At 43.0% G+C, this 26613-nt stretch overlaps 1 protein-coding gene across 4 annotated transcripts; it reads right to left on the reverse strand.

Annotated features, from left to right (window-relative positions):
* Positions 1-25537, reverse strand: hace1 (HECT domain and ankyrin repeat containing E3 ubiquitin protein ligase 1; the record flags this gene model as incomplete). Of its 4 annotated transcripts, XM_080858336.1 has the most annotated exons (25): positions 1-140; positions 724-837; positions 1206-1276; positions 1930-2028; positions 2412-2543; positions 3419-3615; positions 3895-4044; positions 4536-4623; positions 5194-5291; positions 6229-6340; positions 10574-10661; positions 10888-10956; positions 12617-12990; positions 14261-14353; positions 14760-14958; positions 15215-15321; positions 15468-15569; positions 15713-15809; positions 19674-19756; positions 22370-22501; positions 22832-22907; positions 23804-23908; positions 24375-24464; positions 24882-24936; positions 25447-25537. In XM_080858336.1, 25 exons carry the CDS (start codon positions 25535-25537, stop codon positions 38-40), a joined length of 2925 nt encoding a protein of 974 aa, XP_080714462.1. In that variant the 3' UTR covers positions 1-37. The 4 variants fall into 4 exon arrangements, with proteins under 4 accessions (XP_080714462.1, XP_080714465.1, XP_080714463.1 ...); XM_080858339.1 differs by lacking the exon at positions 14261-14353 and having other exon boundaries at positions 14808-14958; XM_080858337.1 differs by lacking the exon at positions 14261-14353 and having other exon boundaries at positions 14712-14958.
* Between the last annotated feature and the right edge of the window lie 1076 nt (positions 25538-26613).

Here is a 26613-nt window from a genome sequence, read left to right on the forward strand (position 1 = left end):
AGACAGACAAACAGAGACAGCAGGAGTCGGCCCATCCCTATGCCATGGTGTAGCCATAGCTCCCACAGTGAAGGGCCACCAGAAGCCGGTCACGGAGCACTTCCTGGCTGGGGTATTCTGGGAGTTTCAGCATGTTGATGCTGTGGACATAACAGGAGGAGCAGTGGTCAGAGAGAGGGACCGACAATAGAGTAGTACACACACACACACACACAAACTCACTCTCACTCTCACTCTCACTCTCACTCGCACTCGCACACACACACAGTATGTGTGTACATTAGAGGCTGCATTTCTGGACGGTTTCAAAATGTCAAAGCATGAAACTTGTCTGAGCCTCACAAGACGGAAGGTTGGGTTCGGAAGGTTGGGTTCGGAAGCAGTCCGAGAGCAGTGCTGCGTTCTGTGTGCTTGATGCTCACTTGGGGAACTCTTAGTGGAACCACACTGCCCCCTAGTGACTGTCGCTTATTCAGTGCAACAGAGCGTTGTGTGTTCATACACATGCATGAGTATACATGTTTGTGTGCACCTGTAAGAGTGGATGTGTTGTGTGTGTCTACATCCAACCTGTCAATATGAGGGGAGTGTGTTAGAATTCAAGTGGATCTGTGTGTTACTAATTCATCTCACCAGGTGTGTGTGTGTCAGGTGTGTGTGTGTGTGTGTGTGTTTGTTTGTGTGTGTGTGTGTGTGTGTGTTGTGTGTGCGAGGAGACCTCACCAGGTGCTGGCGGTAGGCAGTAGGTTAGAGGTGAAGGGCACGGCGGCGATGGTGAACTTCTGTAATCCGCTCCCCCCCATGAGATATGCAAAGCCTCCGTGAGGAACCCTGGAGCTGAGGAGTGGAAGGGGAAGTGAGAGAGAGAGTGAGAGAGAGAGAGTGAGAGAGAGAGAGAAATACAGAGAGAGAGAGAGAAATACAGGCAGAGAAATACAGAGAGAGAGAGAGAAATACAGGCAGAGAAATACAGTGAGAGAGAGAGAGAGAAAAACAGAGAGAAAAAGAGAGAGAAATGCAGAGAGGGAGAGAGAAAGAGAGTGAGTGTGTGTGTGTGTGTGAGAAAGAAATGATTGATGATTGACATAGTGGTCAGTGAAGCTGGAGGTCTGTCAGAGAATATAAGTGCTATTACTACTGTGTTCATTTGACATCCCAAACACTGAATGACCGAGACAGACAGTAGTGAAAAAGCCAGTGTTTACCTGCCAGTCACAAACTGCAACAGGAGCACTCTCTCTTCCTGGTTGAAGTTCTGCACCGATTCCCAAAACCACTATGAGAACAGAGGCCATAGAAAAGCACGCACAACTGTCAAATGGCCGCATAACAAATCCAAAAGTGCTCCCCAACTCAAAGCATTGTTACAGAAGCTATGCATGATCGCGGTCAGTATCAGGGTTACTATAGTTAAAAAAAGACTAGCAGTGAAATTAAAGGACAGTTTTCAAAAACACAAAAGCTAAATTAAATCTACGATGAACAATGCAGCACGACAAAGCCTGAAACAAAATACAATTGCAGGTAAAATAAGCGTTGTTTTCATTTTCCCCCTCGTCAAACAAACTTAACCTAAACTGCAATCCCAAACCAAACTGAAAGACTACATGAAAATAACTACTGATGAATGTAAAACTATACTAACTCTGGTCAGTATCTAGGAATTAGGAAAAGAACAAATAGACAAACACAAACACACGTACATCAAAGCACCAGAGCTCATAACCTGAAATACAAGAATCCTGTTTGGTCCAACAAAGACACGCTAGCCATGTGATTGGGTCCCAATGGCGATGTTTAACACAGCTCTCTGACGCAGACAGAACAGACACAGGAAACTGGCGTGTGTCTGTCTGATTGGCTGACGTGAGCAGCGGCTGTGGAAGAGGTCCATCAGACGAGGGCAGGTGCGGTGACTCATTCACTCACCTGGATAACGGGCTCTTGCAGGTCATAGCCACTGGTGTACTCTGTGTTTCTAGTCCAGTCCATTACATCGATCTCTGGCATCCCAGAGAGTAGCAGCTCCTACACATAGACAAACACACACACACACACACACACACACACACACACACACACACACACACACACACACACACACACACACACACACACACACACACACACACACACACACACACACACACACACACACAGAGAAAATATAAGAAGAAACAGGCTTGCTGTAAACAATTGATTTACATACATGAGTAAGAGTGGATGGAATCAGTGCAAAGGCCTCAAAAGGTCATCAGATGGGTGGGTGAGGGAGAGAGAGAGAGCGAGTGGCTAAAGAGAGACAGAAAGAGAGTGTGTAATGGATAGAGAGAGAGAGAGAGACAGAGAGAGGCTAAAGAGAGACATAAAAAGACAGTGTGTAATGGAGAGAGAGAGAGAGCAGCACTGACCAGCTCGTACTCGTCGAAAAGCTGGATGAGGGCGGGGGGGATGAAGGTGTGAAAGCCCTGCAGGAAGGCGTTGATCTGGGGCTGGATTGCCCGAGTCATTCTCAGCTCTGTCACCAGCTGTACGTACTCCGCCTGGATCAAGGAAAGCATCAACACACATACACACATACAAACACAGTCTTACTGACACGGACACTTGCTCATACAGGTATTTGCAAACACAGATATTCACTCACGCTCACATCCAACAGTAAAAATTACTCTCTCACTCCTTCACAGATACACATATGACATTTCTGGTAACTGGTTGTGCCATTCATTTCACATACACACACACACACACAGAGTGTGTGTGTGTGTGTGTGTGTGTGTGTGTGTGTGTGTGTGTGTGTGTGTGTGTGTGTGTGTGTGTGTGTGTGCCAAGAATAGAAGGGCTGGGCACTGCAAACACCCAAGGGCCGGGTAGATAGCAAATCCCTCCCTAAACAGAGCCAACCAGCTGGTGCCTTTGGAAACACTGCTCTCTACTGGTCTAGTAAAACATCACACCATAGCTCCTCAATTCTGGCCATGTATCCAAGATATCAACATTTCAGAATCAGATAAGCAGTGCTTGTTAAATTGTGACACAGTTTATTTTTTGGAATGATACTAACCCAGATATGGTCTAACCCAAATATGGTATAAGGTTGCTTTAATGGTTTGTCTAAACTAAGTTAAAATAAGTGAACTGATTGTCCAGTTTCATCACACAGGATTTTCAGTTGGGAAGACACTAAAAAAGACCATAGAGAAGTGTTCAGCCTTTAAATATGGCTTTGTGAGACATCAAACACCAAAGCTACACATTTGGCAAACAGCTTTGGTCTAACAAGCCAACAACATGGCTGGACCTACCTACAATTCCCTCAGCCAGGTAGGAAACAGACAACTCAACTAAGTTATCCGGCAAAGCTGACACTCGCGGCAGCAAAACACTCTCTTGAACTCTGTTCTGATTGGCCCACCTTGTTGTCCTGGGTAACCTGGATGCTGGTGCCACCTGGTTTGAGTGGCATCTCCTCCAGGGCCCCGAATGCGTCCGTCTCCACTGAGAAGGTGAGCTCCAGCCCCAGGTCGCTGATGTCGTTGTCCAGGATCCACTGCAGGTTCTTTGCGTACTCCGGGTCGATGGACGCCACGTCCTGGTAGTTCACTGGGATGCCTAGGGGAGGGTCAGCGATGATGTTTGAGTTAGAGTGCACACGTCTGGGGTGTGTTTGAATATATGGGTTAATGTATGCTCATGTGTGTGTGCGCATGTTTGGCGTGTGCGTACGTACATGTGTGTGTGTGAGTGCGTGCTACACTGGAATGCTAGGGAAGATTAATGATGATGATGTTTGAGTTAAAGTGCGCATGTATGGGGTGTGTTTGAATATATGTGTGTGTGTGTGTGTATGTTTGTGTGTGTGTGTATGTGTACGGGCACGTGTATATCTACCTAGTATGTGTTTGTAGAAGGAACGGGTAAAGTAGATGTTAACTAGCTGATGGTGGTAGAGAGCCAGACCCAAAATCTGACCAGCAAAACGGAAGTAGTTCAGATGATCTGGATTTACAGAGGAGTTACTGTTTGGTTGAAATGTTGTCCCTGAAATGCATAAGCACAGACACAGACACAGACACAGACACAGACACACACACACACACACAGACACACACACACACACACACACACACACACACACACACACACACTTTCTTCAATTGAATTGCCACCAGGAATCATACACATACATGACATAAAAAGATTTAGTAGAAAGAGTCGAGGGCACACCGCTTAAACACCAACAACTTAGAATGGGCAAAACACACACACCTAGGACAGTCACACTCACATCTAACACAAAAACACGCAAACCTAAGAAAAAACACGCACACCTATGACAAAAACACGCACACCTATGAGTAAAACACACACACCTATGGCAAAAAAAGACATACCTTAGACAAAAACACGCACACCTAAGACAAAAACATACACATCCATGACAAAAACATGCACACCTATAACAAAAACACTAAACAACTGGAAAAGGAAAAGGAATGCGTTTCCAACTGTAAGGTGCGACTATGTCCTACCATCAGCAGACTGTGTGAAGAGACCATAGTCAGGATTGATGATCTCATTGGACAGGATGTCGAACCACTCTCTCACCACGCCTTGACCCTGAACAACAACCAGAAAACACACATACACACATCAATGTCAAAACACATCAATCCTGCATCAAACACACACCACACATATTACACACACACACATGCATGAGACATGAGTCAAACACACGAAACATATCTAAAACACACATCACACACTGAAATATACCACCCTATGACAAACAAATATCAAATATTCAACAAATATACATCCAACACAAATGCAAGTCTACTCAATGGTTTAAAGAATAGCCATCACAACAGAGACTTGGAGGCTATTAAAACATATGCAGAAAGAAGGTCACACCTCTAGCACACAACGTGAACATGTTTCAAACACGAACATGTTTCAAACACACGCACGCACGCACGCACGCACGCACGCAAACACACACACACCCTGAGAGACAGCCATTGCAACTAAAGTGCCATTACAACAGAAAGTATTTTCCATCTCTGTCCTGAAACACCACGCCAGACAAAAAGCTTTTAGGCAGCATGGGGCGGGGCTGGGAGAGGAGAGCGGCGAGCGGAGGGCTGAGAGCCGGTGTGAGCGTTAATGCCTCATAAAGTCACCCACCATTCCCTCCTCGCCATGGAAACGCACGGCGATGCCCTGCTTCAGCTTCTCGTTGTTGGACTTGGACACCACCTCACAGCTGCTGCGGAAGATGGCGTCTGAGAGGACAGAGCGAGGAGAGGGAGGAAAACAAGAGTAGAAAAAAGGGTAGGGGGGGAGAGAGAGAGGTCAAGGTTCAGCTCTTTTGTTTTCCTTTTATGTCACTTGGATTGTGGCGAGAGACCGTGATGCAAATAGTGGAAAACAGAAGACAGAGAAATTACAAACTAACAGGTGCGATCATCAAAAAGACATCAATAAAAACAAGAGATTAAGAGTTAAGAACTCAAACAGGAAACTGCAAAGTAGAAATATGACTAAATATGAGTATAACTTGAACAGAAATAAACAAGATAAAGCGTACAATAACTCAATCATCAAAAAGACATCAGAAATAACAAGAAGAGTTAAGTATTTAAACAGGAATCTATGAAGTAGAAATATATAATTAACAACAAGAAAAAGCATACAATATCTTACAGCAACCATTTAAAAGTCTACTTGAAGAGAGGTGATGAAAGTATTCCTTACTTAAAAAACGCCAGGTATCATAACCTCTCACCCAGTCGGCACCGCCAGGCCTATTACAGTCCTCGCACACTCATACTCACATACTCTTAACCTCTCACCCAGACCCATAACAGTCCTCAAATACTCATAACCTCTCACCCAGACCCATAACAGTCCTCACATACTCATAACATAAGTCAAATACTCACATACTCATAACCTCTCTCACCCAGACCCATAACAGTCCTCACATACTCATAACCTAAATCACATACTCATAACCTAAATCACATATTCATAACCTCTCACTCAGTCAGCACTGCCAGACCCATGAATCCAAATGAATGGAATAGATACCCTGTATCGTTTCAATGTACTTTCCCTGGAACTGCACATTGCTGTTGCCATCACCAGGCTTTAAATGAATACTCTGACTGGCAAGCTGGTAATGGCTTCGGTGAGCTGATCCCTAGTCATTGGTCCTACCTCTGTGGATTGTCAGGATATCGTTCTCGTTGACCGGCCGATGCACCATGTCCGAGTCCGGCTGCCCAGCTAGCAGGTGCTCGTAGAACCACTCGCAGCGGTCCTTAAAGGGCTGTCGGAGAACCAGAGAACCAACCAATCAGTCACATCTCTGTGATTCAGGGAAGCGGAGCAAGCAGGGCCTGTGGTGCTTGTGCTTGTCTTTATATCTATGCCTGAGCTGGAGCTGGAGCTGGAGGTGCTAAATGCCTCACTCATTAAACTTTACCCTACAAAGGTGAAATAATTGGTGATGGCTGTGCTGAAAACAAAGACAGGGAGAGAAAGAGAGAGATGGAGAGAAAGAGGAAAAGAGAGAAAAAAGAATGGAAGGGAGAGGGAGGAGGAGATCGAGACAGAGGGGGAGATAGAAGCGATGTAGCAGCCGACAGCCATTTGCATAATACTTGAATGGCTTTGTTCTTGAAGGAAGGAGGGAGAAGAGCTCGGGGAGGGAAAGAGGGGGAATTTAATCTATGAGAGAGGAACCCTTTTCCCCCGGGATGTGGAGTGGTGGGGTTGGATTGGGGGGTGGGGGTGGGGGGGAGATGACTGTGCACAGAGAAAGGCAGATCAGAAGATGGAATCGGCAGCAGGTAAAAAAAAAAAATCTGTAATTAAAACTGCACGCCATTCCCAGGCGGACCGTAATCCGAAGCTAACGAGGCTCGGAGCGCAGGCAGGACAAGAATGGATGGGGGGGGGAGAAGGAGACAGGGCAGAGTGCAGCGTAGAGCTCTGGAAACTGGGACTCGTCAAATTTATGCGGCCATATAAACGGGACTTAAGACAAGTGTCGTCAGCGGCGTAACGGCGCCGTTAAGAGCTCCAGGCCGCCAGGCAGGGGCGTTTCAAAGTCACTTCAGCGCAAGAACTCGGTGACAATGCACACACACATCGGTGTGACAAAGAGACGCTTCAGGAGTGTGGATTAGAGAGGGTCGATAGAGAGAGAAAGAGAGAGAGAGAGAGAGAGAGAGAGACAGAGAGAGAGAAAAATACGTCTCATACAAGAGTATGATAGAGACACAGGAGGAGAGGAGAGGAGGAGAGCAGAAAGACAGAGAGGAACATGGAAACAGATGGTGTGAGGATTGAGTGTGTGAGTGTGTGTGTGTGTGTGTGTAGGGGTTGGTATGTGTATATGTGTGTGTGTGTGTGTTTATTTGTTTGTGTGTGTGTGTGTGTGTGTGTGTGTGTGAGTGTGTGTGTGTGTTAGGAGTAGGCGATATACCGGTTTGATAGTAATACCGCGATTTTGCCACGCCATGATATGGATTTTGCAATATTGTGGATATCGCGATTTATTCATAATTCATAAATTCGAATTTGGCATTAATATTTTTTTATTCCAAATTTCAACTGAGTGATAGTACTAAGTAGCTACATATTTTTTTTATTTAAATCTAAGCTTTATTGGTTCTTACGAATAAAAGAATGTATGTTAATATGTGGAGCTATTTTTTTCAGCGCACGTCGCATGCACTTGTTGCGCGCATGTAGTGGTAAAGAAGCGTGCAGGCAGCTGCAGTTATGAGGCAGGTTTACTATTGAGGAAAACATTAACAATCCAGGATGAGCGAAAACCCAAAAACTGATGTTGCTCAAGAGCAGGAGGATGAATTGGTTAAGAAGAAAGGGTGCACCTCTGTTGTTTGGAACTGGTTATGCTTTAAAATCCCCGACCCCGACCAAAAAAAGAATAATAGACAGTTGTGTCGCCGTGTTGTTTTAGCCAAAGGTGTTAGCACCAGCAACCTGTTAAATCACCATTCAATTGGCAGCTTGCAAATTGTCTACTGGTTGTTTATCATATTTCATATCATCATTCTTAACACACATAGGTAAGATACATACAGTTTGCAGCTGCTAGCTTGTGATGAACTCGTGTTTATGTGTCAATATGAACTCTTTCATACGAAGTTGCACAGGCACCCTGAGGGCTTTTCCCATTATAATTGAGTTAAATCGAGCGAACTATATCATCAGCTAGATAACTAGCTATCATTTCATGCAAATGTAACTCTTCCATTGAAATCGTTTCTGCTAAGGTTATTAAACGCTTCCTCAGCTAGCACAGCAATTTGATAACCAGTAACAACCAGGAAACACAACGTTAGCTGCCAAGTTTAATTTCTCAAAATCAGCTCACCATCGCCGTTTTGGGTTCAAAGTGATTACAACCACTTGTGTGATGGCTTCACATACAGTAAATATAAACAATCCTAAGAGAAATAATGGGAAATCGACAGAGCAATTAATGTAATGTTAGTGAATATTGCTCATGCTAATATTTAGTCTCCGCTCTTCGTCCAAAGCCAAATCTATCCATGAGGTTCCAACATTTTTCAAAAGCAATTTGGCTTTAAACATGACAAGTCGATCGCGTTATTTTCTGTCCCGTCGTTTGAAGCGTACCTTTTAGCTCCGGTATTGGTCTCCCATTATTTTACATTTTACGTTTCGATTGACATTGCAGTTTAAGGCTCTCGCACGGCCCCTTCACTTCGACAGACGTACTGTCTAAATGAAGGTTCTACACGTGAAATACATTACCTATTCTATGGATAGAAAGGACCTATAATACAAGTGTCCACAAATAAAAAAGTAAGGGATTGCACAATGTGAGATGAGGCGCTGCTCGTTGCTGCCTCACCTTGCATGTCTCCCCTCTGTTTGAACAATAAATGCACAAATTCGGCAATTTCTGATTATAAAATTGCTTGAAATGATTGGAATCATACAGAAATTTCAGTTGCAGCACATATCAGTAGATAAATATTTTTTTTATTTGATCATTATTTGATTTTTACTTTTCATGATGACATATTTTGTAGACATTAAGCTAATAATGGCTATTAAAATGTGATTACGATTTTTTTTTACCCTCATATATCGTGATATCATATCGATATCGTCTGAAAAGTGGAAAATATCGTGATATGAATTTTAGCTCATATCTCCCACCCCTAGTGTGTGTGTGTGTGTGTGTGTGTGTGTGTGTGTTCTACGCCCCTGTTGTAAGGCTCATCTGTTTTGACTACCCATGCGTTTTGCCTGTGTCGCGTTGTTCGCCTCTCTCTTGCATCAAGCCAAGCACACCTGAGTGGGTCACCTGTGGATTACTGCCTTTCTTCAAATTCAAATTCTGAAAAGCCTGGCTTGAGGATCGAGTACTTTGTTGTACTTGTGTGGTTTGAGTGCCTGGCTGTAATAGTGTCTAGGTGTAAAAGTGTGTGTTTGTGTGTTTGTGTTTGTGTGTGTGTGTGTGTGTGGAAGTATGAAGGCTGGTGTGTGTGGCTGTATACAGTTTTATGCAAAGGTTTGGTCACCTCTGATAACTATCATTATTTCAGATTATAATCTGCTGGTCTTTCAAAGCAGCAATTTCATTTGGACATAATTTACACCTAATGGGAAAGGTCACATTTCAGATGTGTAATAACATTTATTGAACAGAAACAATGCAGTGTGCATCATAGGAATAACAGATATGTGCAAAAATATGGGCACCCCAGTGGAATAATCACATCATTATTTGGTAGAGCCTTCATTTTCTGAAGTCTATTATCTTTGTAGAACTGTACAGCTCGAAGGCCGATATCCGCTTATCTCCCGTTTACAACATCCAAAAATGTTTTTATTATTATTATTTAGAATTTCCGTTATCTTTAGGAAACTTAATATGCATAATAACCTGATGAATTCTTGATTTGAAGCCTAGTGCTCCCGTTAGAGAAAAAAAAAAACGTTAAAAAAAAAAAACGTTACGTTGGTTGTCAATGTTAATCATTCAAGAGCATTGATATGGAACGGCGATTTAACTTTTCAACTGGGACTACGTCCAAGGTGTCCGGTTATACGAACTTAATGAACACCCCATTAGCCTATCAGAAAACAGTATGTAGATGCTTCTTATAGCCACTGATAAGTCCCTGAATTCTGGCTGCAGGTATTTTGGACCATTCCTCCTTACAAAATGTCTCCAGTTGAGTCAGGTCTGATGGCTGCCGAGCATGGACAGCCCTATTTTTCCCATTTGATTTGATTTTATTTCATACAACTCAATACTGCTACATTAAAAAAATGTGTCTGAAAAACATCCCACCATCCAGGTTTCTCTAGAAAATGAATGACATATTGCTTTGATGTTTTCAAGACAGAGCGAAATAACCAGCAACATCAGAGGGGTGCCCAAACTTTTGCATAAAACTGTATGTGTGTGTGTGTGAGAGAGAGAGAGAGAGAGAGAGAAAGAAAGAGAGAGAGAAAGTGTGTGAGTGTGTGTGTGTGTCTAACACCTTACCTGGCCCTTGATTATGTGCATAAAGCGGGACATAAGTTCTGGACATTCTAACAGGAAGTGGAAGTGGTTAAAGATGATCTTGGGATTCCTACAAAGGAAAAAAAAAAGATTGAAGGGAGTGAGACAAATCAAATAATTATTAAACAGATATGCAAAACTGTGTACAATTCCAGTGTATAAATATGATGATATATACAGGCATCACAGATTCCAAAAAGAAAATAATGGGCTGTCAATGGGACAGATTTTCTTCTGGGTAAATCATACATGAAAACAACTATTCATCTCACAACACTTAGTTACTGCACACTTACCTCGTTACAAAACACTTCAGCACCTCATCATGTCTACACACAAACTCAATGAAGTGTGGAGAGGTCATCCTGAGAGACACCAGACAAACACACACACACACACACACACATCAAACAAAACAACAAGGAGAGGACAGATCATTATTTTGCTGCCTAGCTAAGAGGGAAAGGGGGAACAACAGAAGCAAATCTATACAGAGACATCTCAGACAACTATGGCTGTCTAATGCTCCCTCGAATCCACAGCCAAATACAATCACCTGAATTATTTCAACAGTTTTCCAATGGGAGGACAATCATGTTTCTGAGGCTCTGATGAAATACGAGCCAGAGAAAACAAAGGAGAGAGAGAAAGGGGGAGTGAGGGATGGAGAAAAAAAGACATCCAACTTCAACTTGCTAATATGAATCCTTCTATTCCTTGTTAATTTAGGATTGGTTTAATGATCTAATTATACATAATTAGAAGGCTTTGGGGAGGGAGTGCTAAGCGGGAGAAAATGAGGAGGCATTACAAGCTCATCTGTTTGCATTGGTCCTGTCACTATAGCGACTTCTATCCAGACAACGTTCAACACTAGGGCGGTTCTTATCCAGATAGTGCTCAACACGGAGGGGGTTCCTATCCAGACAGCGTTCAACACTAGGGCGGTTTCTATTCAGACAGTGCTCAGCGCGGAGGGGGTTCATATTCAGACAGCGCTCGACTGGGTTCCTATCCAGCCCTAGTACATCACTAGAGTGGTTCCTATTCAGACAGCATTCAACAGTAGTGCTGTTCCTACCCAGACAGCATTCAACACTAGGGCGGTTTCTATCCAGATAGTGCTCAACGCGGAGGGGGTTCCTATCCAGACAGCATTCAACAGTAGTGCGGTTCCTTAGTAAGTGTATGTGTGCATATTTGTAGTTTGCCTTGATAAAGTGGAAAGCAGCATGAGGTAGTTATCTGAAAGTAGTCATAATCCTCTCCGAAACTCTAACACAACACAGAGATCCTGCAGAGAATGCTACACTGAGTGTGACGCTAGCTCTCTCAGCCCACGCTGTTCTGCGCTTATGTGTGCGATAATAACATAAAAACACACTGAGAAAGCTGTAGAAAGCTAAAGAAATGCCTTATAACTAGAAAATTGCAGTCAATTTTCACAAACAAATGTTACCTTGCACTATAAATTGCACTTTGCAAGCTCTTAAAAGCTCAAGCTCTCTGTAGCTTAGATTATGTAATTGTCAAATTGGGATACTAAAATAAACTGATAAAGATGAGGCAGATTTCAAAGTTAAGCTACCATGAGCTGACATATGGTGTGTTATATAGAAAATCTCAGTTGTCATTGCTATATAAAAGGTTACTGCCAATTAACATGAAATGCAAATCTTCATTGAAATAAAAAGGACACTGAAACGATGGTCTTGATGTGGACTGTGATTTCTGTGCCTGTGTAACCAACACATATGATCACGTTATGGTGTGTGTGAGTGACACAGAGCGCGATGACAATTGAACCTGAATAGCACTGGGACTGCACCGACACTCCACCTTTAGCCATCAATCACCTGACCCCTCACCTCTGACCTCACACCCTGTCAACGGCTCTGGTCTTGATCATGTTCTAATGTATTATTTAAGATCAGCGGACTGAGAACGGCTCCAAGGAATTATGGATTCCCGTGTGATTGGGAGGTCAGGAGGTTAGCGCTTAGTAAGGTCAGAGGTCATGCTCACCCTTGAGGCATTTGACAGGAGCAGCACATGTAGTAGGCCTGGATGACGGCGCTGAGGCGGTTCGCCGTCTTGGCAATGACATCCTGGCCGTCAGCGCACACCTCCGGCGGATTTACCACCACCTCGTCCAGGGACGAGTGGAGGGACATCATTGTGGGCAACTCGGCTGTTTCCGTGGTGACGGAGGGGGGCGGGGAGGCAGAGGGAGAGGAGGAGGGAGAGAGACGAGGCTCGATCTCACGTTGCTTCATCAGGAGGGAGGCGATGTCGCTTTCGGACGCAGCGGCGGAGGAGGGGTCCCGGCAATTCCGCTCCATCTCAGTGGAGATGAGCACCAGCCACTCATCCAAGGAGTGCCACAGCAGCTCCAGAGGCTGCAGGGGAGAGGGAGGCGGGGGTAAAAGGGATACATTAGTAAAATAGAAGACTACGTACATTATGTAACATATGTTAAAATAAAGGCTCGAAGCTGATTTTAGACAAAACATATAAAAGTGCGCATACAGATATGACACCAGAGAAGGTGTGTATGTGAGAGTGTGTGAGGACAGAGAGAGAGAGCGAGAGAGACAGAGAGAGAGGAGAGGGATGAGATAGAGAGGAGGGAGGGAGGGGGAGAGGGAGAGTGAGATGAGAGAGGGAGAAAGAGAGAGAAAAAAAAGAGTCACTAGTATAAAGAAGGCAGAGATAGAGGGCAGAATAAGAGCGATCACAGGAGATGCTGAGATAGAGAAAGACAGAAATACACATGACTGAGATCCAAAGAGGGGTAAGAACGAAAGAGAGAAAGAAAGAAAGAAAGACGTAAAAGAACGAGAGCTGGAAAGAAGAAGTGAGTAAGACTTGAAAATCCCCACTTTGACCTTGTGGCTAAATCTCTTCCCCAGATGGCCAATGAGGGCCATGGAGCGTTGTGGAGACTGCAGAGGCAGCGGAGGCTGGGACATGCTCAGCTGAAGCTCCCCTCCCAGAGGCTTAGAGCTCCACACCAGCACCAAATCCCACCTTTCACAACCAGCCGCGCCTCTCCACCTCCAGTGATTAAACGTTCTAGCTCACAGCCTCGGCACACGGGGGCATTCTTCACAGGTATTACACACACACACACACACACACACACACACAACTTCTCTTCCTACAGAAGCAAACTGCAACAAAGTAAGTCTCTTTACATAGTAATATTTTTTCTCCATTCTTTGTTCACCTACGGGTGCCTTTCTCTTCACCAAAAAGCCTAACTCATTTCCTTTCACTTGCTCTCTTATATTTTCATGACCGGCCTCATTTCAGTGGATCCATACCTGAGAATCCATGTTGTGTATCTGTTATTTATATACACTACTTGTAGATTGTATATGTTCACATAGATATGCATTAAGGTCTGCTGTCTCCCACTGCTAAGAGAAGGGGAGAGAGGGAAAGCTTGGAGGACAACATCCATCTTCCACACCCCATGAGCATTAGCTGGCCTGCTATCCTCTAGCACCCCCTGCTGGACAAGCAGAGCAGTGAACAAGCAGAGCTCCTACAGCTGACCCCAAAGTCAGAACAGGAAAGAGCAAATCCTCAAAACTGAAGACAAGGATCAGTGTAGCACTTGCCTTAACTATCAGCAGCCAATCAGAAGCGTTTGTGAAGTGGTACCTTTACATACGCTCCTGCCCATGTCCTCGTGTCTGCATGAGGAGGACTGCTCTGTGCCTGCTGAACGTCTACTGCATGCCTGACAGAAAGTGCCTGTTTCAATGTCAAACCAAATGTGTTAAGCATTTCTGTGTAAATCCACAGGGATATAGACCAGTAAGAGAATAGATGGCTGCCCTCTCCTGAGTTGAAGCATGTTCTGTAATATTTTAAGATTCTTTGTCTCTAGTTTACAGTTTAGAGCTTTGGGCTTTAAAAGTTCTGAAGGACATGCGGTGTGCGTGCGTGTGTGTGTGGGTGTATGTGTGTGTGTATGTATCTGTATATCTGTGTGTCTACTTATGTATTTCTGTATACGTGTGTGCTTCTCTGTCTGTGTATGTTAAAGTGTGATCATGCTTGCTTGTGTGTGTGTGTGTGTGTGTGTGTGTGTGTGTGTATATAGCAGCACAGCAAAGAGGGGTGGGTCAGGGCAAAGCTTCGGACGGTTTGTTTTTACTCGTATGACGTCCGCCCTCCACATGTTAGCGCCCTGTTGCTTGCTGACCTTGAAGACCTGGCTGCGGGGCGTCTTGTTGCCGTTGTAGCCCATGTCGTTGCCGTTGTTGGGAGAAGACGGGCCGAGACGGAAGACGTGACAGAAGATGCGTACAATCCGCAGAAGGCTCTTCATCTGGGCCTCGTAGCTACTGGACAAACTTTGGTGGAGAACAAGAAGGACATTGTAAGAACTGGAATTTTGTTATGTTTATGTTTAGTTATGTTTATGTTTATGTATGTATATGGTTGGATGTATTATCACTGCCTGTGTGTGTGGCTATCACTACAAACACTGATGACATGTACCATATGTGTCTACAGGATCAGTTCCACATTAAATCTTTATGTTTCTGTGTGTGTTTGGGGGTGCGGGTTTGTGTCTTTGTGTGTGTGTGTGTGTGTGTGTGTGTATACCTGAGTAGCTTGTGTCCATTGGTGGTGGCAACCTCAGCCAGGCTGATAAGGATGCGTTGGTAATGAGAGTCACTCTGCTGAGAGACGTGTTCCAGAACCTGTCTGAGCTGCTCACAAACAGGCGCGCACACACACACACACACACACACACACACACACACACACACACACAATAAAAAAAGCATGAACACACAGTAAAATAATACATTAACACCCCTGAAAAGAACAGGCGTAGAGGAAGGGTGTTGAGTACCATGCTCTCTTTGAGCTCGTCGTTCTGAGTCATCTGGATGAGGGTCTGAAAGAGTCGGCCATGGTGCTGAATGAGAATCTCACAGGTCTCTCCATAGCCACCCTGAATAGAACAGGACGAAGGCCATTGGACCAAAGGAACTGTGTGACTGCAGATATGAGTATTCAGGCCACTTCATGCACACACAGTGCGCACGTGCGTATGTGTGTGTGTGTGTGTGTAATGTGTATCCATACGCAGCTAACCTGCACACACAGGTCCAGTGGTGTGACCCCATTCTTGTCTGCCAGATACTTGGCCCCTCTGGAGAGAAGAATCTGTGCAGTGTCCCTCTGTCCATGACTGCTCAAGAAAAGAAAGACAAACGAAGGGCAGATAAACACACTGTTATATCAACAGCCACTTTTCACACCAGCCATAGCATTGCTTTGTGTGCTGCATATTAAATCACGTTTCCAACATGCTGGAACTTAGCCCAGTTGTTCATCAAATATCCCCCCCTTCTGTGCTTCTGAAGCTGTGCCATTGAGTAGCTGGAATAGTATATTGCTTGGTATGAGCCAGTTTGTTAGTTTCCCTATGTACAGACTCGGCACTGTGTACGAACATCTGTTTTATTTTTGAGCACATACTAAGAACAGACATGCTAGAGGAGAGATGATAAATTCAATTTGACATGTATTGGATAGCGAGGACTTTTAACAAGGGGCCTGGCCACAACTATCTGGAGCAAACTGCACTCTAGTTCCCAACCCCATGACAAACGCATTTATCTGGTCACAAACCTCTAAGATGGACACATATATCTAGTTACAAAAACGCATTTACCTAGTTACAAACTGTAAGACGAACATGAACACCTAGATCTAGATCAAGTTATCTAGTCTTCCCCCAATTTAGCCCCAGCGTGGTTCAGACGAGAGTCAGCTGAGGTAAGACAACCATCATCATGAGGCTTTTAACACCTGGCATTAAAATGCATTTTGGGTGATTGGATTGCAATGTGCAAAAAGTGCTAGACCACATGAAAGAACAGGTGTAAATGCACTCAAGACGCATGGAGGACGGATTTTGATCCGATCGGGCAAACCACCTCTGGAGGTGATCAGGGCCACATTGTGACCACATTGAACACAAGTGTAAATGCATTTATGTTGTCAATCCACATACAATAACTACATGGGCAGAAAAACATAACCACACACGACTGTTCCAAACTAGCAAGGTTTCAAAAGTGCAAGCAAACACAACAATGCAGCTTCACAGATGGCTACCATCTTCTTCTATCTTTTTTTCGTGTTTGTTGTTTCTTTATGGACCTGCACAAATAAAGACTAGGATGTGTCGTGAGCTTGACACAGAGATGTGGACACTGGAGACACATATTAATACCAGGTGTAAATGTAACCTTGTTAAAATCATATCTACATACAATCTGGATATGAGACATACAGTGCCACTTGAAAGTATGTGAACCCCTTGAGGACTCAGCGTTTTCTGTTGTTTTACCATGATTTTTCATTTTTTTTATCACCAATTTTCCATAGATGAAATGTCAGGTTTATGTTTATCATTTGCATGTACTTGTTTAGAGGAAATTGTTTGAGAAGCTGAAAAACTACATGAAACATGGAATTAGTCCATTTCAAAAGTAAGTGAACCCCCAGCTGAATTGATAAAGTCAAGCAGGTAACAGATTCAGTGAAACTTATTTGGGTGAATAATTAGTCAATTGAGCAAACCGATCATCTGAGACATCCTTAGGGAAAGGTTTGGGCCATACCGATTAAAAGAGAGAGGAAACCAACCAAACTACTGTAGTGCCAAGGTGTACCCACACAGATCAACAATGCAGAGAGGAAACGAGATATCCGAGAACATCAGGAAGAAGGTACTGACAGCCCATCAGTCTTGGGAAAGCTATAAGACCATCTCCAAAAGATTCCAGCTCCATCCATCCATCCAAGACAAATAATTTTGAAATGGAGGGTATTCAACATGACCGCATCTCTGCCTAGAAGTGGACGCCCATCAAGACCATCACCAAGAAGCACCAGAAGAAGAATAAATCAGGTAAAAGTCAACCCACACATCACCTCTAAAGAGTTTCGGACCTCTCTGGCAGCATCTGGGGTAAATGTACATGGGTCTACAATCAGACGAAAATTGTTGGTTTTGATCGTGACAAAATAATTCTATCTCGGACTCATCTGTTTAAAGAAGGGACTTCCAGAAGGCCTTTGGTTTATCCAAGTGCTCTCGGGAAAAGTTGAAACGGGCAGTTTTGTTCTTTCTTGAGAGCAGAGGCTTCCTTCTAGCAACCCGATCATGAATGTCATGTCTATTCAATTTTCGTCTGATTGTAGACCCATGTACATTTACCCCAGATGCTGCCAGAGAGGTCTGAAACTCTTTAGAGGTGATGTGTGGGTTGACTTTTACCTGATTTATTCTTCTTCTGGTGCTTCTTGGTGATGGTCTTGATGGGCGTCCACTTCTAGGCAGAGATGCGGTCATGTTGAATGCCCTCCATTTCTAAATAATTTGTCTTGGATGGATGGATGGAGCTGGAATCTTTTGGAGATGGTCTTATAGCTTTCCCAAGACTGATGGGCTGTCAGAACCTTCTTCCTGATGTTCTCGGATATCTCATTTCCTTTCGGCATTGTTGATCTGTGTGGGTACACCTTGGCACTACAGTAGTTTGGTTGGTTTCCTCCCTCTTTTAATCTGTGTTGCCCAAACCTTTCCCTAAGGATGTCTCAGATGATCGGTTTGCTTAATTGACTAATTAAGCACCCAAATAAGTTTCACTGAATCTGTTACCTGCTTGACTTTACAAATTCAGCTGGGGGTTCACTTACTTTTGAAATGGACTAATTCCATGTTTCATGTAGTCTTTTGGCTACTCAAACAATTCCCTCTAAAAAAAGTACATGCAAATGATAAACATAAACCTGACATTCCTTCTATGGAAAATTGGTGATGAAAAAAATGAAAAATCATGGTAAAACAACAGAAAACTCCTAAGTGGTCAAGGGGTTCACATACTTTAAAGTGGCACTGTACAATAATGCCAGGTGTAAAAAGCCCTGATGATTCGTAATCAAAACACAATGTAGGACAAGACAGAGGCTGTCGCTCAGAAAAACAAGCTTTGTCTGCATGGGGCATGCTGCCAACGACAAAAGTACAGTTGATGTCTCTTTCCAGTGAGAGTGAGGGTGGTCTTGTTTGTCATTTTAGTTTGTTCTGTGAGTTAAAAAGGAATAGATTTGTTTGATCACATGCCTCTCAGTATTTTCAAGGCTTTGTAGCAGTACATTGATGCTCAGTACTATTTTAAAAGGTATCCGAGGTCAAAACCCAAAAATGTAAACAAAAAAACATCACAAGAGTGGTTTAACATATTTCTACTTAAGGAAAAGAACTGTCAAGTCGAGATGGGCTATATAAACTTCTTTTTGTGATCTCGTCAGTGTGCTTTGTATTTCAGTTGTTTCAGTGTGCTTTGTATATCTTGTCCAACTTAGGTCAAATTTTAATTTCCACCATAATGATACTGTACGTTTATATGGTATATTACTTCATGGATAAAACTCTCAGGAGCAGATTACTAACACATTAACGCTTGTATTAGGCCTTATTTATACAACTCAAATCGTGACATGGTATGTACAAATCGACCGCACATTCTTATAACCGAATTGGGGAGGGTCGTGGGAAAAGTGGGAGTTTTGGGAAAAAACATGGGAGGAGACGCACACATTGTGGCTGATTAGGAATTCCGTTGCAATTATGAAAACTGCAGGGAAGAGTTTTTCCGCCTCCTAGGTGTAATCCAGACATGTTTGATACATGAGTAGGGAAATTTACAGGAAGAATGGAAGCAGTATTCCGAGCACAAGTTCTGCTGTGCCATGTTAAAAGCATCCTCTGCTTTTGTTCACCTCATGATGTCTTGCCATCGCTTCTTCACTGCATCCACTTCCCTTCCCGTCTTTGCTACAGCATTGATTTTGTTCATTATAGCCATCCAAATAGGTCTGGTATGGTTTTGAGTGGACGTTAAGTCAGGGCCCTATAATCTCTCTCTAATTTCTATATCACTTCAACCTTGCCCTCTAAAACAAAGGATGACTCTGCAAGGAGATAACTGCAGTGTAGAGTCATGAGTTGCAGTGGCGGTGGTGTGATGGCCGTTACCTGCAGGCGAAGTAAAGAGGCGTCGCTCCAGATACATTGGGCCTGTTGATGTCTGCCCCACTGTCCAGCAGGCACAGAACCGTCTAGAAAACAGATAGGCAAAAGAGGGAAAATCATCATCATCATAATAATCTCACACAATTTCAGTTACATTCATTCACTTGAATCTGACTTTCAAATAACAACACACTCTGGACATGAAGTTCAATGGCCAGAGCACAAATAAGCTCAAACAAGTGACAGCTTCTATTGATTGCACCATTCAATGTTCATCCATTACAAGATGATAACATACACGTTTGATCTGAATGTCTGCATGCATGATGTTTCAAAACAATTATAATAAATAAAAAAAAAGATTTTCAAGTTAAACCACACAAAAAAAATGGTACTACAGATTACCACCAAACAAATCGTTTTTTTGTGTAAATGTTAAGCTTGAGGAGAAAATGCAACTAACACAGTAAATTAACATTCTCTATTTTCTATGAAATATATAATTGACTAGCTTAACCTCACTGACACAAACCCCAGAATTGTATACACAAACCACAGCAAACTACCAAAGTTTTTAAAGAAGCATTCCGGATCAATTGCTATTCACTAACAATATGCTAGCGGCTAAAACTAACGAAATCTCTTGAAATGTGCTGACTTTGACATTATGACAAACTAGACACTCAACAACTGTCCTAACACAGTCAAACATCAAGCAAGTGAAACACAAGACAAAGCAAGATGGCAAATAAGCTACTTACTAGTTCGGCAGACAGTAGAAAGCCGGGAGGCGTCAGGCAATCCTACATTTAGCAGTTATGTCTATGGAACCTGGTATGGCAATGGCACGGAGGTGATTCTCCATATTAAAAGTCATTGTATCGCCCCAATTTTTTTCAAGCTGTTATTTTAAGGTAAAACTACTTATCCTTACCCTAATCCTGAAGTATAATTGTTGCACACTAGCCCCTTATACATGCGTCAATGTAAAGCTGTTACATCGCGTCTGCACCGATAGAAACTCGCGAACGTGTTACAATTGCCTCATGTATAAGGGGTCTAGATGTGAACTGTTCGTTTTTCCGCCGATCGTCTGAGCCTTTCGAGAGAGGTGGTTTACCACGATCGTTCGGCTCAGAAAAGGGCGTGTCAAATCAGGCCGATGTGTCATGGGGGAGTCGGTGCGTGACTGGGGGGAGACAGTGACAGGAGGCTAGAAAGTTAGAGGCTAGAAAGTTCTTGCCTGTTCTTGAAAGGAGACTAATCCAATAGGCTAGTAGGCCTACAATTTTTATCAGTTATAAAACGCAATTTGGTACACCATTTTAATATGGTAATATAGCCTACTGTTTTTTGCAAAATGAAAGAAGGCATATTTAGAAAACGCCACTCGAGCCTATTAATTCCGAAATTTCACCACATTGTAGGCTATATAGCCTACTGTAACAACCCCAACACTTGCCTGCTTCCCTTGCAAATCAAAGTTTTCCGACTATTTTTCTTACCTTCTTTCTTAGCTGTTGATGTTACTGAGCTAGAAGTTTAACTTGTTCTGATTCTGAACATCTCGCGCTGCCAATGGCCAATGTCACTTCAGAGTCAAATCACTCCATCATCTCTTTGAAATTCCTTATTCCACGAGTGGTAGGCTACAATGACTGGCTGTTTTAAAATATAACTAATAGCCACCGAAACAAAATAACCCAGGCAGTTTCATCTTCGAGACGTTAAGGCTTCTTCCAATACTGACAGCTGACTCATAGCTTGCAGGTTTGTCACCGTTGTCCCTCCCTGTATCTGCTCCAGCCGCACCATTTTACTTGCAATGTGAATCATTTAATTTAAATATGCTTATTGCCATTTGTTGCACCTTAATCATTTTCTACAAACATGATATGCTATGTATGGTGTAGTAGACTGAGACTCTATTCACTACTGCACAAAAACTAGACACGTTTGCAAAACTAGACGTTTGCAATGAAGTAGGTAAAACAACTTTCGCCAATATCTCCGTAAGGGAGATGGGTTGTGTGCTCAAATTTCCTGGGATCAAAGAAGACGTTAGTATTCATGTTAGTATTCATGTGCAAACTAAAAATCACGTCTCAGGATTGCTGCGCATGCAAGTTATTTCGGGTGTCTCAACTGTAACTAATACCACTGTCAAATAATTATGAGTTCAGTAAAAGACGGAGCAAACACAGTTTTCTACCGTTGTTGAAACACATCCACGCTTAGACTCGTTTTCTTTCCATCTGGGAGTGGTTATTCAAAGAAAATATTAAGAACTATATGCTGATAGAAAGAAGGGAACTTTAAGCCACTACACTGCCTGTGCACGATGCGGATCCACGTTGATGTTGTTAGTAAACAAACCAGGTGGGAGCACATCTCCGTGGTCTTTGCGCATGCCCGAGGCAATGTAAACGCTTCACATTTGGCACATCTAAACACGTAACGACAAGAGCCGTTTCCCTTGAAAATTTTCACACCTACACGCGAATACGATACGATAAACTGTTCTGATCGCAGTGGCACATGTATAAGGCCCTACTGTTACTTTAAGGGATGAAAGTGTTATTTCTTTTTCTAATATTTCAAGATCCAAAAATCTCCTTGCTGTGGCCTACCTAGTCTTCTGTGACTTAATGTGATGAAAGTAAAAGGGTCTGTTGAAGGCCGATGGATTAAATACTCACAGTCTTGTGTCCGTTCTGGCAGGCCACGTGCAATGCGGTCTGGCCCATGGCATCCTCTACATCCACGTTGGTCACATGCTGCACCAGGTCGTGCAGCAACTCAGTCCGGCCATTTACAGCTAGCCAGTGGATCTGTCACAGGGAGGAAGGGTGAAATGATTATGAAATCGAAGCTGCCGACTTCATAAGAAAAAGAGGCAGTTATGCATTCCAACAAAAGAATGTGTAGAACCATCAGAAGTTCCAACTTCACCATCTTTACTTCCTCAATTTGGCCAAAGTCATGTGTCATGCGTCATGTGACATGTGTTTGATTGCTGCCTTTGTTATGTTTTTGTTACTTAGAAAATAAATAGGTAACCAGTGATGACAAACAACTACTATATTCCATGGAAGCTACAGTAGTCATTTGAGTCCCAACTCAAGTATTGAACACCATAGGTGTACAACGGTGAAACTCACAGCAGTTAGGCCCTCGTTGTTGCAAATGTTGACATCTGCATTGTATTCCAGCAGCCGTCCCATACATTTCTTCTGTCTGAGGGGGCAAAGACACATAGATGACTGAAGATAATTGAAGATACATTCACATAACATTTACTCATTAAGATGCTTTTGTCCAAAGCGACGTACAAGATATTGAAGTCAACATGGGAAAATGTATGGAGAGCTTTTCTGTGTTTCATTTTACTGAATATTGTTCTTATTTATGTATTATAGAACTTGGCCATTCCCAAGAGACATGTTTACTTTTGTCATCCAGAAGCATTTCCAGAAGCCTTACAGTTCCCAAATGAAAATCTCTATTGCACAGGGAGACCAGCTGCCATCCATTACACCAAATCTAAATGTAAATAACTGGCCATCTTGCAGTTTTGTCAACCAAATTCAGAAAAATTTGGACGTGTTTGCTTTGCTTTCTATATGCCCCATCAGATGCCGAATCCCACCAAAAACTGGACCTGGTGGCATTAACTCCAGACCTAACCAGGCCAAGGTCGGTCCTAAATGATCCTGCTATTTTGATTTCTCTACTTGTTTCAGCCTCATTTGCAATGCAGTTTAGATAGCAGTCTTTGCCAGATCAATACATGGGAGCATTATAGATCAGGACAGTAGGTGGCAGCACCTGACTATGTCTAGTGGATGGTAAAAAACATACACATACATAACCTGTTTTCAATTCCCAGTTTAAGTCACAAGTGGCTTACAGAGAGAATTGGAATTGGAATTGACACATGGAAAAATACAGAGATGCCATTCCCAGCACAAGCTCAATTCAAAAAGCAAGGTGATGACACCAAGGTCATGGGTAGGGTGTCCAGAGATCTCACATATTGATGAAAACGTACAGTGTATCTGCACTGAACTGTGGGTCACTCAGGGCAAATGCATCTGCTGAATGACTTAATGTGATTGATCCCGAGAGCTTACCCATTCCTGGCAGCCAGGTGAAGAGGGGTACAGCCGGATATGTCCTGATAGTTTGGGTTGGCTCCTCTCTTCAGCAGCAGGACTAGGCACTCGACCGATCCACAGCTGCCAAAGAGCACACAGGGCACAACAACCATAAGCACGTCATAAGACACATGCACTCCTGCCACAAGCACTCCTGCCACAAGCACTCCTGCCCATAAACAACAGTAGAGTATCCTGTAGGGGCACTGTGGGAAAGACGGGGCTGTGGTTAAAATATATATGCACTGTTTCCAGTGGTCATGGGTTCGATGGCCTGGAAGCACTGTGCTGTACGTTTCTTCTGGATTGAATTGACTTCTAAATGAACGTGAATGATAATGAAGAGTTAATTTCATGGAGAGAACAGAGTCCACATGACTACTCCCCACCCAAGCCTGATGATGTAACCATTTAGAAATGTGCACAGACAAACAGACACACAGATAACAGTTGAACAGAGAAGCTATATTTCATTGCTCATCCTCTATAAGTCTATCAGACAAACTGAAACCCCAAGTGAAGTGTGAACAATCAAAAAGCTCCTTACTTGGCAGCAATATGAAGTAGACTTCTCTTCACTCGACCAAAGGCATAGTTGACATCAAACTTGGAATTCAAGAGCAATTCTGATACTGATCTTTAGGGGGGGAGAGATAATTCATAGTGAACCTTTGAGAACCAAGTTCACAAGTGGTTATTATAAAACAAACATTGTGTATGTCATCATAGCTCTATGCTTTGTGAAATAATAATTTGTCTTTATATTGACAGTTCTGCTCTCATTGCAAAAGTGTTGTTCGTAAGAATTGTGACATGAAGGACCTCACTGACAGTCAATGAATAACTACACTTAGATTTTTTAATTTGATCACACCTGGGGGGTATTCCATGTTCGTGGTTTAGTGACAAACCTGGTAAATTAACACAGATTAAAAGGTAAATCTACGGCTCCACTCTCTTGTCAAGACGAGGCTTACCACTTCCTCTGAGTTAACTCACCACACAATTGGTAACCCCCCCCCCCCCCCCCCCGGACAGCATTCTTCTCACATACCTGTGTTGATCAGCCATCACCATGGGCATAAGGGTATATACTGCTGTCTCATTGTCTGAAGTCATAACACAAAAAGAACAAGGGGTTAAGGCTACACCTCACTAAAGCTACACTCGGCTGTAATGATAAACTAAGACTTCAAAGACATGTTCAGACAAGCTAGCTTAATCTTATTCTTCAAAGTAAAATTACTGGACTTGTCATACACAGCGAAACAACTTGAAAGACCAAATTATGTTAAGCCACATTAGGCTTGAAAATAAACAATAGGTCAAGAATTTTATCACAAATTGAAAGACGCATCAAAACATCATGGAGGTATATTGACCTCTCTATGTACATGTGCGATAACTAGGCCTAATTGGTTGCTATGAGTAAACATTTAGAAATGTTACGAGATACGCTATATTTAGATACATCCGTCATCTTGTAATTAGGAAAATATTTGTGTGTCTCAACGATACGATATTTGTTTATAATGTCCACCTATCATATAAACTATGGAATAATCCAATAGTGAAGTCCTTTAAGAAAATAGGATTTGAGCTCTTTTGGTCTTTTTCACCTTCCGGGAGTTCCACAGTCCTGGCGCGGCGTAGTGAACGCGTCAGCCGATTCAGCTGTACATTTAACTGCTCCATCGCCCGTTCCATCATATGTGTACAAAATACCAAGATGAATCGTGTAAATCCAGCATCAAGCACCTCTGTTCTTACTGAACCGAGATGTCTTGGGTCTCCGTGTCATCCATCTAGCTAGCAGCTAGGAATTTGTTCAGAGTCCAGTGTGTCAGCGCAGAACGCCTGCCTGCCTGCCTGCCTGCCCCCCTGATTCATTCAGCATTATTTCCTCGTTTCTCTTCCTGTTTTCACCAAATCCCTTACGCGTCGACAGCCACAGAGGAAGTCTGGGAACAGTAGTTTTCGGTGCCTCGACAGGACAATTGTCATCGGGCTGTACAAAGTATCTCTGTTTATCCTATATGAAAATAATATATATTTTATAATTCACAACACATAAAAAATAGGCAACCCCTTAAATGGATGATCGTCTGAATATAAATTGTGAATATCCATAGGATATTCCTATGCTGGCTTTCAGTAAGATACATTATCATACCATTTCCATCGACCATCAAAATTGGGGACAGTTTATTGCTAAATGTAGTAGGCTACAGTAGCCAACTTGTCTGCAGTATTCCTCCAATTCCTCCATTGTCCAATGGCAAACAATTCAATAGTTTTACTTCATTAACAGACTCACATTTGTCATTTTGAAGTAGGCCTATTCCTTGACCCACAATCTTGTGGGCGTGCAGAAGAAAAAAGACAATGCTGTGTTCTACATGTATTTTAATAGTGATACATTGATTGCCAGATTAAACCACACACAGAGCGCTAGATTGGGAGATGGGGAGGTGTCTGCAGTCTGCAGTCTTTGCTGCCCTGCTCCTAGCATCAAGTCCGCATGGCACTCCACTCTGCAATCGCCAGACAAGGGAAGATTAACACATGGACATGGATGAGGGAAACCACGTTGGATATGTAGACATTTCTGTTTAAAAAAAAAGCTACTCCTATGATTGACAATTTGTCCCATTTTGACAAATTGCAGATACAGTATAATGACAATGACAATATTTGACTGCATTCCAACCATAATTTGACCTTGAGTATTTTCACCAAAAAATAGTTGACTGAAAGAGCAATAGTGATAGCCTATTCAACATGAA

Source organism: Sprattus sprattus (assembly GCF_963457725.1).
Source record: "Sprattus sprattus genome assembly, chromosome: 19".
NCBI lineage: Eukaryota > Metazoa > Chordata > Actinopteri > Clupeiformes > Clupeidae > Sprattus > Sprattus sprattus.